General features: G+C 40.2%; 1 protein-coding gene and 1 long non-coding RNA gene across 6 annotated transcripts in view; both read left to right on the top strand.

The window, feature by feature from the left end:
* Window positions 1-14787, top strand: part of LOC111243083 (uncharacterized) — a 30135-nt gene extending 15348 nt beyond the window's left edge. For both annotated transcript variants that reach the window (XR_015318885.1, XR_015318884.1), the window contains 2 exons: window positions 10006-13599; window positions 14360-14787. This is a non-coding gene — a long non-coding RNA (uncharacterized LOC111243083). The remainder of the gene's footprint in view (window positions 1-10005; window positions 13600-14359) is intronic.
* Window positions 14788-20873: 6086 nt separating this feature from the next.
* The window catches only part of LOC111243506 (uncharacterized), a 209098-nt gene continuing 207815 nt past the window's right edge, over window positions 20874-22156 (top strand). For 3 of the 4 annotated variants that reach the window (XR_015327558.1, XR_015327560.1, XR_015327561.1), the window contains exon 1: window positions 20874-21822. Coding sequence is in view for 1 of the 4 variants with exons in the window: in XM_022789180.2 (XP_022644915.1) it covers window positions 21490-21822 (333 nt within the window). In the remaining 3 variants the exon portion in view is untranslated. The remainder of the gene's footprint in view (window positions 21823-22156) is intronic. The other variant, XM_022789180.2, reaches the window with a different exon arrangement.

Here is a 22156-nt window from a genome sequence, read left to right as displayed (position 1 = left end):
GTTATGCAAAACGGAGAATTGGCAAGACCGCTATTAAATAGAAAATCGACATTTTGTACACACTTTTGAGGATAATCTGCGCTTCCATAAAGCGTTGACTTGATTGAAAAATCTGCATCCAAACACGTGCTTATACCCTGTGATACATCTAGAATCTAAGCAGACCTTGTTCGCAATGGGAGATAAAAAAAAAAAAAAAAAAAAAAGAGTTAAAAGAAGTAGCGTCCTCACTGCAGTCCTGTACCTTCGTGATCGAAAAACCCTCATAGGTCTTGTTGTCCTTCCATGATGCAGCATAGATGCAGCTGTAAAGAGTTTGTTTATGAAAAAAAAAAGCCTTTTACGCTGTTTAATTAAAAAATAATCTCTTCTTAAGCAAGTTTCATTATAACAGAGACCGCATAGCCACACAGAAATAATTAAATTCACATTAGCTTTAGTAGAGTATACGTGTCAGAGCGTTCCTTCAGCGTTCTACCATTACCCTTCAATTTCCTACTGTCATCAATCGATAATCTACGACCAACTATTTTCATTCGTACTCAATGTTCATCGGAAGTCCGAAAATCGTCAGAAATGTCACACAAGTGTATCTACATCTAAACCCACGATTAACAATAACAGTATCTAATGTAAGTAGCTATATATATATATGTAAAGCTATATTCTAGATAGAATATAAGCGATAAAAACGCAATTGAAAAACCTGTTTGTGTCGTATACTTGTCATTTACGTATCGTTCAAGCTCATACAGCTTTATGAAGTGTCAGCCATCTGTCAGGTAGGCCAACTGCCATCCATAAAAACAGATGCTGACCGACCAGGGGGTAGAGAGACAACAAATTATGGAGAACGACTCTCGCTTTCAATGGATCGCCGGATGTCTGGCCATGGACGATTATTTACAAGGCGACTAACATATGCTCACAGCTACAACATGAAGACGGACGATAAGGAGCAACTTACAGTTTCTAAGTTGATGAATAGATACTAGTTCTAACGTTAATGCTCGCGCTACTTATCGGGCAAGGTCTTCCGGCAGCAGCGGCTGTAGCCGAGTCAACTCTCATTTAGCTTAGTGGTGGCGACAATAGATGGCGGACAGTGCTAGATTTAACTTCCGGGACTCGGATATAGTGCGTACGCGGAGCCTCGTCGTAGGACAAATATGGACTAAGCAAATGGAAGAGCGGTATCACTTTTGATTTCAGAAGTTCAAAAGCTTTTACTTTTGTCTATCTAGACCGTTACTCAGCGTCAGTATTCATGTGCAACTGTAGAGACATCATGGCTATTTGCACTACTACTAGTGTCGCGGTGCGGTATTCGATGGCTAACGATAGAATTTCAGTGCAGTTGTAAATCATGCCCTGTTTGTGAATTGAGCTAGGCTTGTTCGCAAGGGGTTAAAAGTGAGTCGCCATTTGTAGGCTGAGTGAGGTATCGGCGCATTAGATTCTAGGGGTAGTTGTATTGATGGGAAATTGCATTTTATGAAATGGTCGTAGCGGTGCGTCGTACCGTATGGCGAAGTTGTAGTGTTTTTCGATGAATTTTACCAGAAAACCGTGATACTAGCCGAATACCATAAACCGTCGCGGTCCGTATTCAAGTAGCTGTGTGTGTCCCGGTAACCGCCTTCTAGTCGACATAGTAAGTTTAGATTTGAACTTACTGAATGGCCTTATAATAGTACGAAAGACAAGATATATCGTATGTCGTATCATACTATGCTGTCCTGTTATCAGTATCTATCCTAACGCGAATTTTATGGCTTTTGACTTAGTTTTTCAACTTAAGCGAATAATTTACATTAATGACTTATAAACATGGAAATGATTTATCTTATGTACTGCCGTACGGCATACAAATATTTGTGAGTTCTTGGTACCAGAAAATGTAAAGAAGAACTTGATTATATATGTTAGCCTTTGAAAACGCATGCGAAGTGTTTTTTATAGATTTTTTTTTTTTTAAATTACGCTATTAAGCACCCGTTGAGCAGGTTTTAATAGACAATCGATACCTGCGATCTTATTGAAGAAATTGCCGAAAAGTGGAAGCAGGCTTGCAGTTTCGGACGTGTAGCCAACGTTAGAGATATGCCGGTGTTGTTGCTATCCAAATACTGCATGCGACAGATGGTGGTCATTAGAATGTGTCGACACCCAAATAAGGATAGTTTCTCTAGCTATACTTTTCACTATTCCACTGTTTTTTTTTTATTCCCATAGAGGGTATCCGAAAGTACTCCCCCTTTCCTTAATAGACCCATTGTACTTTCGTCGTTGAAGTAAATTTCACGTTAAGTTCAGGCTGAAAAAAATACCAAATATATACGGATAGAGAAGCTTGCTGCGTATAGTAAAGATATAACAATTGAGAGGGCTGTTCGGAGAGGTCTGCCAAGTAAAAAGATGCGGTTGTGAACCTTGAGGACGTTTCCCCTTTTCGGTCGGCCATCCAAGATCGATGAGAGTCTCAGGCAGTAAGGAACCGGTCAGCTAGCCGAAAAGATAAGCCGCGAGTATTTGGCTTGACCATACCAGATCTATAAAAGTTTTTATGACGTTTTACAAGAGCTTGAATATGATGTTTTTTTTACATCCTTCATAACTTCTGCAGCTCTTGCAAATGAGTTACTACTGTTCTCAATAGTTGGAAAATCAAATTCATAATAGCGACATCTGAAAGTAAAGAAGATCTAGAAAGCTAATTAGACGCTTTCTTCAACGCCAGATTTGACAATTTTTGGTAAGAAGTGATAAGCAAACTAGATTATATCGACGACACATACATAATGTATGAATTTACTGCTAGAATTCAAGTAAAAGACTGCGTTTTTAGGTAAATAAATCATCTTTACCTATATTAGAACCTATTAAAATAATGTCCTCAAAGCACTACCTATCCTGTGTCCTATGTATAATTGAAAATAGTGCCGAGTCCTGTATCCTTGTCCATCTAATAATATGGCCCATCTCTGAATATGTTTCCTTCTCTAAACATGGTCGCTATCTTTCCATATAGCAACGTCTACTGGCGTTTTAACCATTAAACATAGACTTCGAGTATCTTGTCTAAGCTATCTAGTTGTATTTATAAAAAGTTACGAAATCCTCTCTCTTTCATCAGTTTCGAATGGTTACATGAAATACATTTCAAGGAACAGTGTGGCACAGATGTCACAACACATATCCATTACGTACTTGACTCATACGGTTCTACTGTTGCTCCTTTTACTATGTAAAGTTATCGGTTTAAGTGCAGTAAATGTATGTATGCGTAGCAAATATGCATTTTATATTATTTATTAACAAACCGGAGGCATTCATATAGAGATAAAAAAAAAATATTAACACATTAATAACGTCGATGAACCCTGTCCCACTCACGGAACATTTTACCAGTTGCCAATGGGAGGCGAGATCACAAAACGTTTGTCTAGTCAACTTATCTTCTACGCACTATAAAGCTTGGTAAACTCAAGAACCGTTTTTTGCCGCCACAGCGAATTATTTCAACTTAATGTGACACAGATAACAAGTTGACTAAAAAAAGAAATTTTAAATATTGTTTTTCTATATATCGTTGCTGAAACTTCTGTGAAAAGTGAATAATTAGGATATAAGATAATGCCAATGCATCACTTTAGGCAAACTAGGCAAGTTTTTGAAAACATGTTATATATGTATTGTACAACACAGGACCTTATAACGTCACCCTTCACTTGGGCGCTCTATTAAACGCTACATAATAGGTTTCAACATTTCTATTGAAAAATACGTTTCTACTGAGCTGGAGTACGATCAAAAGATCATTAGTCACCTACTAGTTCATCATGCGTCCGTGATCTTTCAGTTGGCGTTGTTTACAATCCAATGTGCCGCATTATATTTGTAAAACCTATTTTTACCTACCCGCGACGCGGGCGTACAGCCCAGGTTGACCTTAGAGGAAATCTCCCCGAAATTCAGGATCGTGATCAGCCTGTACACCTACGACTAACAGTTCTACAAATAACAGAACGGTCTTTCGTTCAGTGAACACCATCGCTGCAAGCCATTCAACCGCGATTTTTCTGTGTGTGGTCAGTCTACTATTTCTGCGGCCGTGTTTTTGTCTTTTCTGGAGTTCTGTTGCTATCTGCCATCGTTATTACGTGGGACGACCCAAAAGCGCTTCGTTCGCGAACGATACGATATGATAAGAGCGGATAGCATAACATAGGCATGCATGTGACTGATTAAGCGGAGCTGTCTGATCCGACGTAATAAGTACTAGGCGGCACAGACACAAACACAAATACACAGAAACTGGGTACAGATGTTCTTCTTGACTAGTGGTCAATACAGAACAGAAACTTTGGCGCGGATCATCGTTCCGTTGATCTGTGCCGATTTTCTTGTTTGATTGTTATTGAAGATCGACATAGGTCGGCATACAACTAGAGGCGAAATGTACCAGCCGTAAGAGGAAGGCTGCTAAGGCCACTGTTGCTGCAGGCCGCGGTAACAGCAACACCAGCAACTACAACCAGAACAGTTTTTATCGTATAGCCCCATAGACAGGCATATAACGGCTGTTACTGGTATAAACCTGAAGGGCACTCATCGGGCGAGTTAAGTAAAGCCATTATACTTGCATACAGTCACTACAACGAGACAAACAGAAATATGAAAAGATGCTATATATATACGGCCGTTTTCAGAAATCGTTGATGATACATATAATCGGTATAATAGTGTGCCTTGCTTGTAATTGTATGCGCTTGTAAACGATGATCACCGTGCGATGGTAATCATTTCTAAATGGACAGAGCCAACTTGACAGCAAGAACAGCAACGATACATACCTCGTGTCTTCTCTGTACACAGAAGTGGCATGGGGTCTGAGTCTTCCAGCATACGAACTACTCGTATCGTTTAAAGCTCAGCTTTGAATATCCGCAACTGATATTTGAACGCTAATCATCACACATCAAGCTGCATTGCAGATGATGGGGAGCGAACGAGAGGGGGACAGGCAACGAAATAGTCAGGGCAACGAAAAAAAATCCTATGCAAGTACGTACCATTGAAAAATGCTATCTTCCTCCATGGCTTGCTCCGAAGATAACTATTATGAGCAAATATATGCAATATGTTATGCGGTAGATGACGTTGCTTGAACCTAGCTTTCGTTGCTGTCATAACTTTTGCTATTTATATCGGATTAATAGGGGCATCTTTAAGAGTTCCATTAAGACGTTTTGCCAGGTTCCCTATTTGGGTCATGTATGGCTATACATTGTGATACACTGAGGCCGCGGCGGCGCTGTTGATAAAGATGCGCACACAGAACTTTAGCTTGTGATAATCCTAATAATAGTATACAGGTCGCCATATAACGGTATACAACAACTAGCGTAACTTTTGCTTACAAAATAAAACTTCCGTAGAAACGTACGTCATGAACAAACTTAAAGATGAAATGGGGCTCTTGCAGTAAATGTGACGGACGCTATTCGTTAGTTGATATGACAATTTACTTAAAGTGAAAACGCCTGAGCAACCGGTGAAACCCAAAAAAGTACTAAACTTTATTCAGGCACAGAAATATCAATGGATTGCCAAATTCTAATATAGAGCACCATTGCTAACTGCGACATTAGGTCATGGTTAACTTAACCGAGATATGTTTAACTCACAGTCTCCGTACTATACGTGTGCTAGAGTTAGGTATCGTATCGAATTAGAGATAACTAACTTTAGATACATAATCTGTTTTATTACAATGGATCTACGATAACGAGTGGATCTTCCTTCGTGCGTGGCTATGCTGTGCGCACAAATTACTAGCAATCACGATAATATATATGTCTATATTTATATGTGTGTCAAAAAGTAATCGCGTTTCTCAGCGTTCTCTTTAGCACTATTTATTTCCTTTGAAAATAATCTTCCTCTCTCTTTTTTAAATTTATGGTGTTATAATTCTTCAGTTCTGGGCATTTTTGACAATAGCTGATTGTTGCACTTGTCGGGATCAGAGGTTTATCAACACAAGCCGGAATGTTTCGCTACTGTTCAACCAGAGCTCTATAACCTAGGGGACTCTTTGAGAGCGATTCCCTAGATTCAAAGATGGCGTCTTGGACCAAATGGCCGACAAAGACATTGATTGGGAAGCATCTCTGCCAAGTAGGTTGGCTGTGAACACATGACCATGGTCAGACATTTGAATTTATGGTATCTTCTCAACGATAGGACGGAAATGCCTTGCAGACTGTACGGCAACAAAACGACACGGTTTCTCGGTTTTTTTTTTTTTCCGGTACTCAACCACAATGCATGCAGCTACAGCTTTAGACAAGAGTAAAAATTAACGTACAGATCCGTTAGGTGCGTTCATGCTTAACGTTAAATCGGAGTCCTATATGAAAAGGACAATAATTGACGTTCTACCAGTCTGGGGAGTTCTTACATACCGCAAAATGTTTAAAAAGGTCAAGAATCTGTATATGGCTCAACTGCATCGGGTACATAAAGAAAAAATGCACTTGTAGAGGCAAAGCCAATCATATTTAGTCGTTGAAGCCGCCTAGATAGAGAGAAGTTTCAAGACCTCGCGTGAGCAAATTGCAATTTTTTCCAATTACTTCCAAGTGAAATTAAAAATAGCACATTGGATAATGAACCAGATATTAAGAGCTCGATGAGTTCCTTAAGATTAAACTCTAAAAATTTTCAGAAAGGTGCAATAAATCAATTGGTTGGGAGACGGAAAGGGATAACCGAAAATCATACTGGATACGCATTAATTGAATTTACGAAAGGCTTTTTTTGTTAAGTAAGAGAAGCTATTGCCTGTTCGAAATTTAATTAACTGTATGGATATAAATAACGTACTCTTTAGAGCTTATTATACATATATAAGAAGAATTAGGTTCTGCGCCATTTTTGTGAGTGGCACTTATCTAATTGTTTTTAATTTGTACCGAATCGGAAGAATTTGAGAATGAATAGCACAATATACTATTTCAATAATAGATAGAGGTTTGGGGCCACACATATGAATGTTTATTGTTGATCATGCTTCATCGAAGTGAGCGGTTATTCATTGCGCATCAATAGGCGGAGGGCCAACTATTATAAGCTATATCTAGCGTAACAAAGACAGGACAAATTAATGGGTTGGTGCCCCCCTGAACTCCTCCAAGAATATGAACATACGGAGATCAAGGTTTTGACTTGTTCTCACCTTCCATTCTATCGTCATCTTCCCGGTGTTTAGGTGCCGCATCGCGTTCAAAGTTCCGGAATTTCAACCATGAGATTGAACGGAATTTCGTGTGTTCAATTATTTTTTGACCAGAACCGCAAGGTTTACAATCACCACTGCTGCCCCCACTCTCTTTTTCGCATAAATTTTTCTGGGCCCACCGTTCATAATTCTGGGTAGTGTCAATCTGTATGGTGAGCTAATAACAACGCGGATGACGGTAACAAGGTGAGCAGCTATGTCGACGAGCACAATGTGGCACGGCCGTCTTTCACTGGGTGAAGGCCTCAGACAAACATAAACGAAACTAATATCTGAGCGCATCATCGAGACATGCCATTTGCGCTGTTCAGTGATTATACCGATACGTATTATTTTAAGTACAGTAGCTGAAATTTCCTTTGCCGTCTCTCAAGAGCGTAATCTCCCTTTATCTGTCAGATTGGTTGACTAGTCCGTACGCGTCAGGCTAATGGACAACTCATGACTTGCGCGAAAACTTTTTTCTGGACAATTTGCTCGTCTGCTATCCCTGCACCCGCCGCCCCTTTATTGCCCCCTCGTGCCACATGATCAGCGGATCCTCACTACGGTTCTGTAGGGATGAGGCGTTGTCGTTCTTCTGGCTTGTACATTTCTGCTATTGAATATGGTTTCTTGTACGTGGGCAACACGAAAGACTGAATTTTTTTCGAGACTTCGGAAAGTTTGAACACCAGGTCGAAGCGGGTCATGTAAAGATATTCTGGGCCAGCGTTCAGTTCTGGTTTAGCTCGTGGACTTAATTATCCTTAAACGACCAGTGCAGCGCTAATTCACGTAACGCTAACGTTTGCGCAGTCACCGTGCAATCGGCGACCGTATAATGTAAACAGTACATGACAATACTTATTTTGGTATCTAGCGAGGTTTGAACTATGGTCCGTATCAATATGCATATACTGTATTTAGAATGGACGAAAAGGCCACATGAATATGCTAATTTTGTTCGTGAATGAACGAGTTAACCTGCCACCCTGTTAGCCTTTTACTATAATCGTCTTATTATTTACCGCAGAACACGAGCACACATAAAACAACTCCTGCTGAACGAATTTTTCTCGTAGTTCTTTGCATACTTCTGTCACAGCTTCTTTAGATGACACATCATCTTGTCAGTTACGTCAATAGTCCATAGTGTGAAACAGTCAAAAGCTGCCGTCTCTCCCAGCCTGCCAATGGGTAGATGAGTTACCTTAGGTACTGCTAGATGTCTGGATATCTATGTTTCGAGTTCTACGTTCGGTATCGCTGTTAGGTATTCCATCAGGCAAACGGCCGGTTCCCACGAAACGAAGTCTGTCTGACTATAGCCGGGTTCGACGCTACAACGAGTCGCCATGATTAGCAGGCAAACACGCTACCCGTTAAGTTCGAGACGTGGCTAGATCTGTTCATCGCAAGGCTTGCATCAGTCACCGTAGAAGTCTCTATCGGTTTGTAGAAGACGATTAGTTGTTTGGAGATGCATGACGCTGGTGCCTCGTTGTCAAGACAAAGCGATGTTCAACATAGAAAATACTCCGAGTTGATCGGTCATGGCTGTCTTTCGAGCATGTGAACTTTTCACAGGTTAAGATGATCGTTGCCGTTTGTCGACAATACGTTTGTTATAGGCAGCGCTTCGACAGGCGGTGAGGTCGTTCGATTTAGCCGCGAAGGTTGTTTGCTTAAGCTACGATAGTAGTCGAGTTTCACTAGAACAACTGTTCTTCATCATCAATCTAAGCTATGCAGAATCCTTTACTTGCCCGAGCAATATGCAGATGTATTCTTGCCAGCCTATGTGGAAAAAACATAATTTGTATAGTTTATCCCTCTTATAGCTAGACATATACGAATAGAGCGACTTAGATGGTTGTTGGCGAACGCATGATGTTAAAATTCTAACATGTAACAGCGCCCAACTTCGATCATCCATTAGTGCTTAGAAAAACGGTACTTCAATAATGATGGGTACAGTGTACCTGCCTGTTCTAGTTTAAGGAATGGTTTATATAATCTCAATAGGTGTGTTGCTGGATTAGTTGTTCTTATATTAGCTAATTGTGCATGTAAATTCAAATGCTCTAAAGGGCGGTTTTTTTTCTTACTAAAAAACTTACGCGAGCGGCTCCGTATGGTGTCCAGTAAACAAGATGAAGCACACAGGAACTACACTCATTAACAGTATACCAGGGGTGGATCTAAAGGTTGAATATACGTATCTGGCAAGGACAATGAATAGCTCCAGCGTTAATATAAGATGCACTAAAATCCAACGTTTAAGCTCGGTGTTAGCTCTAAAAATTCGATAATATACCTTCAGAATCGCCGTGGCTAATAATCTATAGAGTACTATCCAAAAAATAGACAGCGAGAATTTTCGGTGATAGAAATTTTTATAAAATATCATATTATTGCTTTTACATGATATCTGATTTTTAATAAACTTATACTAAATACCGTTATTCGACGCGTCAAGCCGAGGGTCGGTATAATTTTTATTTTACCTATAGAAATCACTAAGCGTATAGGGGGTTGGGGTACATGTTGATGACGTACTTATTTAAAGGCATAATTGTTCTCTGCGATCCTAGCGTTTACAATCTTAGCCAGTTAGCTAGGTGAAGACGCGGTACTTGGCAGTACCATCTAATTCAACAGCTGAATGCCGCTAAGTGTTACCTCACCGTGAATCGGATCCGTTTGTTCTGTTTCAGCTGGCTTCTCATAGCCTAACACGCTGGTCAGGTCATCGCTGCACCAACAGAATCGAGTGCCTGATTTGCTGTCTTCCCGCCGAATGGTAGAAATAGTCAAAAAGCATATTTTCTATTCCTGCTTATACCATATCCGATTGTATCGAAATAATTAGCAAAACTATTAGTGGAATCTTTCTTATCTTACGAGCGGAGTAGGGCAACCGTATCGACAGTCGTAATCTTATAACCCTGGTTCCTATAGTGCATACTTATCGACAGCTTTCGAACTACCATACTGGTATGGTAAAGACAGCCGGCGGAAAAGGTTTGAAGACGACTTATTACCAAATACAGACCCCATTGCTTCCTGATAGTTTAACCGATTTACCTCTAACAGCATCTCAGTCACAGCAGAGGTAGTTGGACCTTGGTCGACCAAGTACAACTACGTTATCATAGAGAAGGTAAGCTTTTAGAACACAAAAAAAACGAGTAGAAAAGAAGACAGGACATGTGCCGCTATTATGTGCTTCCACACCGAACAAATATATATAAAGTTGTCAGGTGATGACGAGGCCGATGATATATGGATATGGCTTGTTCAGGGGAATAATGTACCATAGAAACGAATCGGAGTAGACGCAGAAACTTGAGTAAAATTAATACTTTCCTAAAGTGGAAATCTATGCACCGAGATTGTTTTTAACCTAGTTAATACCGAATGCGACAAAAGGCTAGGCAAATTAAAGGTCTTTTTACGCAATCGAGGAGTAGTTATTATACATTCTTATAGCATTTAAAGTATTTAGCCAATTGAGCCATGTCTTATTTATTTATTTATATATATATATATATATATATCTAAACTAAATTAACAACCCGCGTAAGCATTAAGGAACCATGCAAATGATAACGTTAGCTCTTAGGTCCGCAGCTTCTTAGATATGACAAAAACCGCTTGTCACCGCAACACGACACGCAGGCCGTGGACACATCTTTGCTTGTCCTTCCGGCCCTTAAAACAAGTCTCAAGGGCAAAGCCAAATAATTTTAATAAAGAGGTGAACGTATAGAATCTTAGGATAGTATGAAAGTAATCATTATAAAAAAGCGACTCTCTTTTGGAAATGAGTCTATTCGATTTTTCTAAAACGTCATTTTCTCTAGTTTTACGGCGGGGTACGAATCAGCACTTAATTGTATCAATGTCTACGGTCCAAGGGACAAGCATACGATTTCTCTCATCATATAGACGGCATCTATCGTCACACTGTTACCATATCAGTGATGTTCGGAGCGACGATATTATAATACCAGAGTAACTGTTATCACTTTACTATCTTATTTTTCTAATGGCCAAGTTTCTGTACTACAGCTTTAAACTTCGCTGTAGGTTCTCGTGTAGTTTTCACTAATCAATTTTGCACTTTCTCCGATTTGCCCTAATTGCACAGACGGCCACCACTTTTACCTAACAATCATCGTGCAGTTTGACTTTCTAGGCTTTCTTCCGGTTGTCGATCTATGAATATCTTGTCGGCCTGTTGGGTTCTTCCTGCACGGAATTTCCTTATGTCTGCTTTCAATGCAACCGTTTTGGTTATCTAGCGGACAAGCACGAAAAGTAGGACCGCCTGTCACTTGAGAAAACCTATTTCCTTCGAAAAATAATCTACCACCAGCCTGTGTGTAGCCATAACATAATAACTGCAACAGTGTCAGGATAGGGCTATTGTAATGAACCACTCACAGCGTATATCACTGCACTTATTTTCTAGCTATCGCAGTAGGCGTATAACTGAGTTGGGTTACAAGCGGGCCGTCTCTGCGTCAGTTGACGATGCCCGCCACGTTACTCCAAAGTTACTCAAAAAAAAAGTACCGCCAAAGTTACTCAAAAGATGAAATTTCATAGCTACCTTTTATTGTCAAAGAAAGGCAAAAAAAATTAAACAAAATCTTCAATGGAATAAAATTTACTAAATTAATAGATACGTGGTCATTTCACCTGTACCGTCGTTTCCGGTTAATATTGGAGCTCGTCGTAGTATTTTTACGATAAACAATTATGCCTCATACTTGCTTACGTCTAGGACGAATCTAAAGATGTACGGATTCAGTGTCTATTGCATGTGGTATACGATCTCGAAGTAAATTGGCAGACAGGTCACGATCTGTCTGAGGGCAATTCATTGTGAACGCAACACGTACATAAATATATATACAAGCTGAATTCTTATAGCAAAAGTTTCAGTGGAGTCATAAAGCTTGATAGGAGTCGATTTTAGAAATGATCCACAAGAACTCGTCATTAGAAATTAGACTGCCATGATCAGAGTTTACAATTCATTATGTCAACTTTTAGGTCAACAGTTTCTGAAGACATTACTTCCATTTAATTGAACTGGTTCCGGCTTGCGCTTTTTGGTGACTGCAGTCGATTAGTGACTAGTTCTTAGGTCCTACATTGGTTTAACTTAAAAATATGCATGCGCTGCTTTTCCCTTGGGTAGATACTGCAATAAGCTCTGGATGACTACCAGGAAGGCTCCTGCAGAGCTCGCTCAAGGCAATCGTCCTGTGGCCTAAAAGTTTGCCCTTTCCTTGTGCTAGACTCTAGATTAGGTACGTAGTTACTGAAGAATTGTTCAGTAATCTGTTACAACACTATGCGAATAGTAATACCTTCTATATATAGGACTGCATTGAGTTGTATATGCCTTATGGAATATAATCTGTCACTTCGGTATTCGAATTCTCGCGGGCTTTCAGTACCGAGTCCTGTATAGACTCACTTTTTTGTACGGGCTGTAGTATTTAATCTACTATACTTGAGCCTTTCGTTATGCATCTCCAACCACACAGTATGTATGTATACATATGCATATATATATAGTAGCATGACAGGTGCGCTTCAATAAGGAAACGAACAACACGTTTCGAAGCTTCAGTAATTCAATCCCCTCAACACGATATGAAGTTAGAGCAACTGATCTGACTAGTACCCCATTAAAGACACTCTGTTCGATTAAACTGTTAGTAAGAAAAAAAAAAAAAAAAAAAAAGATAATCAATATAGACTACGTTCACTTCCCATATCAGCTGGCAGTGCTTTTAATGATGTAATATCATGTGCGTGTCTCCTGTTATGATAACCTTGTTGTAATGGTGGCCCACTTCCTTTATTACATATAATGTAGCAACCTCCAAGAACAACTACACAATATAGGTTTCCTATTAAGCTCCTAATATCATCTGGTTAGCTTGTGGGTGCGAATTAAACGCTCATATCTTTTGCGTAACAGATGGACAATGGTGTGGTTCCACAGTTCTCTGTTACGACGGCTACCGTCATTTCTACTATCGACACCACAATTACGGTTGCTGATGTCGCTGCTACTGCTGCAATAGCAATTTATTCTGGCGTAAATCGTTACGGTAACCGTGAGTCTGCGTGCGAAACCCTAGGGCGGGGGAAAGTTTCGCAAAAGCAAAAAGTATCAAGTAAATCCTCAAACCCGAGTGGCGGCGTTAAGCTGAATGGTGAAAGGAAGAATACTGGGCTAGCTTTCCCGACCCCAGGGTTTGAGACGAACTGATAAAATTCCTTACGTAAGTACATCGGTGTTTGCTCGGTTGAAGTTCTAACCCGTTCATCTATGAATAGTACTATCTAAGCGGAACAAAGTACGTGATGATGGTGCCATAACGGAAAACTGGCTTCTGTCAATCGAAAACAGGCTTTGCGCTCCGTGTGCGTAAATTTCATAAAACAATTATCTTTTTATGTCCATATGTAAAGAACAAATGATAAGATAATCGTAATCTTTTTACCACTTGCCCGAAGGTGCCATAGCTGTTACTGTATGAGCAAATTGGTTTCAGCTGACGAATTAAATTGATTGTTCCTGAACATTGTTAACGGGTGCCTGTTATTTTATGCGTTTTCCTTTTGCACTACTTCCCATTTTGTACGTCACTCGTGACAACAGAATACAGTGACAGGAAAGTCGTATAATTTCTATATTACCTTACCGGGATATTGTTATGGGTTTCAGCACCGAATACTTATTTTAATAGTACAGTTCCTATAATGAGACATATATTTAGCCGTAGGTAACTAGCGTATCATAGCAACAGGTCAATCCGGTTGAGATAGCCCACTTCCAGAGAAAGCTAGCAGTGAATCTCTGCCTTTACGGGATTATTATGTCGCAACTTCTTTCATTTAGAATTAATGGAAAGTACTACGCCAACGAACAACTCTAGAGTAATTGGAAGGCTATCAACGTATTGGTTATCATCGTTCTTTCTGTCCGGCGTCTATCAAATCATTTCCGCCACGTTAAAAAGTCTCACTTTTCGATTTCAGCGCAAGCAGTTGCCGCGCTGATATTGGCCGCCTTCGACGCCCTTCCAGGCCAGGTAGCGATCGCAGACTAGCAATATCATCTGTAGCCAGCGTGCCTGCTGGCTCACACGCTCATACACGTACATACGCGAAAACGAGTTATTTCAATATACAGTACTCCAGCGATTAGCAACTTTCGTTTTGATATTGTGCCATGGATAACATATGCATGCGTCTATGTCTATACAGAATTCTATGCGACCAGTCATAGTTCCAGTACACTGGCAGAACGCCTCGTTTTAATATCGGGCTAGCAAGTTATATCATGGTACAGCCCGAAGCGTGAGGATAAAAGATTATGTATGTTCATTCAACATGACGTGTGCATACTGCGTTGTCTAGGGGAAAAAAATATAATATCATGGTAATATTAATAAATGGATGTAAAAAAAGGCGTTTGACAAAATTTGAATCTTTTAATTCGTTTTGAGTTTCACCCTACCTCCCACAGCGTAGCTCTGTCGAGACCTTTGCTCCCTAGGAAAGGCTGAACGCCCAGTATCCAGCCCAAAAGTACAGGTGAACTACGGTGGTTTGATATACATATTAGTATCCTACAAGACTATAATTGCAGCTAACTAACTTAACATGTGAATATATTAATACTTACGCATACCAATGGGCCGATCTATAAGCAATGCGTATGAACCGTAATTTACGGCATTAGCTATATAGCAAAGCGAGAGCAACGTCTATGAATGAAGATTACGCTATGATCACCCTTTTTGTGTGAGATAATTTGTTCAACATTAGCAGACAGGTCTGCATAATTGTCAATCTCGATCCTATCAACCCTATATTTTGTCTCGACGCAATCTTCACACGAACGATCAGTGAAGAAATATGTCTACGGTTCAAGGAATTTCAAATTGTTAATTATCGCTCGAAAATGCAAGATATAGTCTTCTTTTTTCCCTTCCTTCGTTAAATTTGTCGTTGTTTCTGTTCATTTTGATCGTAGCAATGCCACATAATTCGTCTCTTTGATCGCGGCATTAATAAAACCGGACAGTTTAGAACAAATATATATAAAAATATAATTCGACAAGCGAAAAGTATCGAACGGCATAAACGTCAGAAGGGTTTTATGAATTTGCGTGGGTTTTCTAAAATCTATACATAGATAAGTTTACGCTTATAACTAAACCTTTCGACTGTGTAGTCCTTGAAGCATGGGAGATACACGAGCCTCTGGGAACTGATCTAATTGATTTTCTCAGTCCTGAACATTTACTGTCAGCTCGTATATTGGACTGGGGTTCCTTACGCAAACGAGTGGTTACCAACCACTTCGATAACGACGGTCAAAACGAGTTCTACAAAATAATCATTTCGAGTCCGGTTTGCCACTAGTCGCTATAGTATCACGATCACGGTCAGAGCTAGCGGACTTGTATGGGCCAATCGACACGAGCGGGAATCATTTCTCAAAGGTATAGGACATATTTTGTGTGTACCCGCCAGGCTTGTGCTTTCTGCAGTAGCATTCATCGTTGCTTACCAATGAAAAATTGATCCACATTGCTCTCTTGGCCTCGTCGCCGGTTCCATTTTTCAATTTCTACCATTTTTAGTTCTCCCTGCGTGTGCAAAAACGTTTTGTTAGGAATCGAACAAAAAAAAATCGTACGACATCTTCCTAATCCGAAATTTTGATGTGTTTTTTCGTGTGCGTTGTTGACATGCTCGTATGAGATACACAACTGATCTGAAAAAAGTCCTTAACGTAACAAGCAGTTGGCTTTATGAATGTTAGGATAACGTGATCGATACGACATGGCGTTTTAGCATCACCCTACTACTGACACGTGTCGTGGTGTCCATAGTGTCATGCTCGAATGTGGCCACCAAATGGCAAGTTCATCATCGCTTCCCTTTTTTTATTTACAGATTTGACAGCGATAGAAGGATAGCGGATGTTGCCCGTAGCTATAATAATATTGTTGTGATCGAGTGCCATGACAGATTCGTCAGCGATCGCGCATCACCGAAACGTGGACGCAGGTCGGTCAGGACATTTACAGGTCGGCTCGGTTGATCAAGTCATTCTACTTCTGGCTCATTGAGCGTCCGCTTTGGCACATCAACGTAGCTTTTCTTCTGACTATCTGTTCCAAGGAGAGAAGCTTCTGAGCCAAATTTCACCTGGCCACTTGGCCTATTATTGTGCATCTTGGTAGGGGCGGTCTTACTGACTGTTGTTACTGTGGCAACGGTGTCGTAGGTCACGTTGATATCGTCCATCATTGTCAAAGCTAGTAAAGCTTCGTCACGCTTTTCCATCCAACACACCTCCATCGCAGGCTTCCGATACAGGATTCACGCATTTATGAGGGGGCTCCATTTTGTTTGTGGTAGTCATGGCGCGCGCACGTTTAAGACATGCGACGAGAACGTTTTTAGCGTCAGAACTGATCGACAACGCAAGCGACATCACCACAGAATGATGGTATATAGAACTCTGTAATGGAACTTTGGTAGTATTAACTCTAAGTAGTGATATTACTTTTCTTTATGTGAATATGGGCATGTACTGAATTTGTCAATCGTCAGCGATTTTTGCCAGCAACGAAGGCATGCGACTGACTTTTCGGTAACGTGTCACGTCAACGAAACGTTGAAAGTAACACCTGCGACCCCGTACGAAGATAGACAGTGAAGAGCATTGGGTGACAGATCGCAAAAGGCAACAGCCATCTGAACAACAGGTTTGAGGGCTGGCGCTGCTTGTGCTCAATGAATTATAATTCTTTTGCCAGTATTACAGTAATTTGCATCACCCCCGCGAATACACTCATCATTTACATCATGATATTTGCAAACCTTGTTGGTCTGCGTCGTTTACATTTGCTGCGGCTTGCATTATTACAGGGGTGTGGGTGCAGCATAACCCTTGTGTTATAAGTTTTCCAACAACACAACACGCAGTTCGACAGATTGACTGGGAGGTACATGACTGTTAAATTGAGTGATGCTGCCTAACATTATAGTTGTTTCTATGCGATTCTTGCACAGACGGGTGTGCGGGTACGCACTCATTGCTGTACTATTATTACTCAGGATGGTCGCGATTCATGGCCGTCGCAAGTGGGGGCGAGGAAGTCTATGGGTCGCAGAGCGAACGGCGCTGGCTCTCGTAAGGATTACTTTGACAATGATGATCGGGCCATTACTAAGAATAGCTCAAAGTTAATCTTGTACGTGTAGAGTTAAGATAGAAATGCGTTTTATTGCGTTATCAAAGCATGATGAGTTTTATGTTTTGTCATAAAACAGAAAAGCCATGAAATTACGCCAAAGTTGCCGTTGTAATAAACTAACTCTAGTATCTACTGAGACAAAAAGCAATTGGTAAACAAGACAAATATTATGGGCATGTCGTGACAGGTAACACATGTGGGATATTTGTGTACAGCTGTATATAGGCAATTAAGGAAATTGTTGTTTATTAATATTACTTCTAGTACAATTGCAAGCGATATACAGGGTTAGACTTTAACAGGGTGAATTTTATCACGAATTTGGGAGAAAGTTGTAAATTGTCGACTGCAAAGCAGACGGTATTGTTTCTATCGCTAAACGTCACAGATTTATTCATCAGGTTGAATAGGAAACCATGAAATCAATCCCGAATATTCAAATGATATCAAACCCACTGTATAAAGCTATCACAAATTATCAACAAAAATATAGCAGTTTAATAATTGCCATATTTTTTTTTCAATTAAAAAATGCCTAGCATGCCCTTGTCAGTGCATGCAGGTCTGGTTTTTACTTCATCTATCCCAGAATATTGGGTAGGTTTCAAGGTAGTAAAGGAGATCATGGTCTCTCATATCATTGTTATTGCCATTACTAAATCTGCAAGTAGTGATAAAAGTATTGCCCAAAAAGAACAAACGAAGTTTCAATAACCTCTCTTCTTTGTGCCGGTTTGGCAGGACCGATAGATAGCCAGTCCCGTGGGTCCGGAGGCTGCGTTTATATATATGTATATATATATACACATATGAGAAATGTGAAGAAGAACTGTTGATGTGATATTTGTCCCTGGCTTATTTACACCCGCCTCAGTTACGCAGCGTAGTTACTTTTCAACGACAGCAATAGTGTTCTTCATCACCATTTAGACTCTTCTGCTTTGAAATTTGCTAGAAGCTAAATAAGTGAAAGGTAGGGCTCGATAATTTTCAGTTAGCCTATCTATATACTATAGACTGCTAAATCTGGATAGCTGAGTGTAACGTGAGAAATTGATAACACACATAAACAGATAAAGCATAAAATGGTTGATGACATAATTTTCGGATTGACTATTGCAATGTAAAATTTTTGCTCCCTTCAATTAAACTAACTTTTATGCCATTTAGAATTGTTCTTGAATTTATTTAATTTTTCATGAATCAAATTCTTCAATTAGAAGGTTACACACCGATCCTATAACTTAACCGCTATTATATAGCTTATTAGACGAGTTATTAGACTCAGTTACTTTGTTTGATAACTTTGAAACCTGTCAGGTTCAACGAATAATGATTCGTTGTACTAAGCCGCTCAGTTGTTTTCTATGATCAAGAAGATTCAACGATTCTAATTATCTTGTTTTAATTGTCACCGAGTTTTATTATAATTTTATCATATAAATCCTAAATAAATAGATAAATAAAATAAATAGACAGTCATGTCGAATCACTTCTGTTTGATGATAGAGCAAATAATCTTAGATAACAGGTTTTTTTTATACAATATGTCTATAATGGCCAGCTAGCGATTAGTTAGCAACCAGCTAGCAAAAATGCAGAACGCTGGACGTCTACTAGAGCATTACTACCAATTAAAACAGTGTTTATATGTGAAATATTGTTGACATTCCATCGAAACTCTTCATGACGCGTAAAACTCTTAGTAAGTTTTGTCTTTAATGCTTGGAAACGCACGATGGACCTGTATTTTTTGACTTGCAAGCTTTGTTGTCCTAATTCCAGCCTGGCAAACTTCGAGCTTTGAAGAATTGTCTACTGATCAAATCTCCCTTTGAACAAACCTCTTCCATAAATATATCTATGAAACTGCATAAGGGCAAAATAAATTAAACATTCGGTTATTAGATCTTCTTTTGCTGATAAAAAGATTAAGGAAAGGCCATCGTACATCATTACCGTGATACCGTCAATCGGCTCTGTTCATTGACAGGGTAATAAATTACTGCCATCGTTGCCATATTTATATTGGACTATAATGCTATATTATTCGATATAACCAGGTGCTTTCACGCGGCCAAAGCATCTTAGTTGGCACGACATCAAGGATGTAATAGGGCACGAATTACGTTTATCATTGCTTAAAACTATCTGTAACAGATCGACGAAGGACAATATCGAATAAGGCGAAAAATTGGTTTAGACTAAAGTACCTAATGCCTGTTGTGCTCAGGCCGTCCGTTTCAGCGCACCTCAGAGCCAATAGGCGGATTTGGAAGAATAAGAAGAAGTCAGGATCTGGATCATGGCAGTCAATCAGGATCATGTTGAAAGTGAACATAATCATAAATAATATAAAGCAATGAATATTCCTAATCAATTACATTGCGGGATTACGCTTGTAGTGTATTTAGTACTATGGAACTAACGATCGCTTTTAAATAATTACTTGTATTTGATAGTTATCCTACGCGTTACGCCTAATGAAACAACGACCTTACATAGGCTCTAAATGGAGCGTGGCCCTTAAACGTCCGAGCTTAGATTATTCAACGGCGTCGCGAGAGTGTGACGATCCGCTTGACACTTTTAATTGGTTGATCTACGCCAACTAGTTGGGAGGCACAATTAAGCCTGTGGTTATTTGACAATGATCTTCGCTAGTTTTAGGTAGAGAACCACTTATACGACATATTGTCACAATCTACACATTTCGCCACGTGTGTTTTTGATCTAACGGTAATTACAGACAGAAGTAGACAAACCAACATAAAGAAATCCCATACAAAAATTATTAGCTTTTCGTAATGCTCCTCCAATTTGTTTCAGGCAGTATTTAGTGTACAAACAGTAAACTGAAAATAATTACGTTGAAATTGAACTCCTTTGAAACAAAAACCGCCCGCTTCCGAATATTTTAAGCACTGAACGTTATTTACGTCATAGAAAATAAAGTTCTACAATTTCCTGGCCGGATTGCTAAAACATAATCTAAAAACATATTCCTGTTTTGTCCTTCATTTCTACCCGTTATTGTAATTTTTACTGGCTATTGTACGTTCTACAAAATGATGTCGAGCATTATCTCCTTACCCCCTACTTGATTTATCACAAAAGCGCGTAAACAATGCGTATGGACAGCGACATCGTATCGCGCCTTTTATCAGCGTCTATTAATATGATGCTAACGATGGGCGGAATATTATCGTCTTCTAATTTCCCATTATGTAGTTGTCCCACATAACAGCTTCACAGAAAGTTGCTAGCTACGCCATCCAGTGAGAGCCGTGTGAAGCTATAGACTGCCTTGGAAATTTTAAGGGGCAAGATCCTGCAAGGTCGACAATTTGTCGAAGCAGCAGCTGCATGGCCCTAATGCCATTATACTATCGACAGGTGTCTGATTGAAGTTGTGAGGGCAGGTGCAGCGGGCGCTCTGGGGTAAGCGCGTTAAGCCGATTCTCAAGAAAGGGTCCTGCGTAACAAAATCGCTTCGTAAGCGCCTTTCCGCTAGTCTTAGCCACTGAATCTACGTCCGTACGGGTCACGTTGCGTCGTATCGTGTTATCTGTGTGTTGTGCTTGTTTGTGTGTAGAGGGATACTCTTGTGCGCTTTGTTGTATATTAGCAATAACACATCACGTATAACAGCAGGCATCGCAGTGAACTTTGATAACGTGCCATATTGTGCATCCCTACGTTAGCTTAGCTTTTGGCCAGAACCTAGTCAGCGGTGGTCAACAACTTGAACGACAGCGCGAAGAATAACAGCAGATACTCTTGATTCGAACTTCACTATACGAATCATCATCGTAATTGAATTCTAACGTTTTAGAGTTCGAATAATCATAACCGGGAACTCAGCGCACCCAGAACGAAAAGCGGGCAGGCATGAATACCTACAGCGAGAAGTCGTTTTCCGTTGTGTCGGTTTCGAAGAGTCCGTCGATTTCGTTGGGGTCGGAGAAATCGAGCCCACCGGCGACCAAGAAGTCGACGCCGGGATCTCGTTTTGGCTCGGGTTCGCCATCGTCATCGCGAGGATCCTCCCGTGGCTCGTCAAGCCGCAGTGGTCGCGCCTCCACCACGCACTCGTCGACGTCCACCGACATCTACGGTTCGTACGACCCATTCTACTCACAAAAGCTAATAAAGAGGGAGTTCGAAGAGGTATCGTGCCTGCGTCTCAGCAACTGCGTCGCTGTCATCGGAGTCCTTAGCATGGTAAGCAAGTGACCACAACGCTAAAAAAGGCAAGCGTTGCCATGGCAAGTAGCGCGCGTCTGAAATATGATGGAAAACACATGCTGGTGGGCGAAACGAAACTGATATCGCATTGTCGACACGAGTTAACCCACACATACGATGACATACATTCTGTCGTTACTGCCGCATTCGTAACGCTCGAACAAGCATTACGGCCGTCAAGCAACAGTATAACTGACAGGCATCGTAGAGTAAACAACGACAAACAAATACTAAACAAAGTGAATACGCAGACACCGACATCAAAATATAGTTTAAAATATCCTATACATCCATGTAGCAACAGCAGCAG

Source organism: Varroa destructor, unplaced genomic scaffold (assembly GCF_002443255.2).
Source record: "Varroa destructor unplaced genomic scaffold, Vdes_3.0 BEIS01000001.1, whole genome shotgun sequence".
In the NCBI taxonomy this organism is placed as follows: Eukaryota; Metazoa; Arthropoda; class Arachnida; order Mesostigmata; family Varroidae; genus Varroa; species Varroa destructor.
This window is presented reverse-complemented; position numbering and strand designations above follow the sequence as displayed.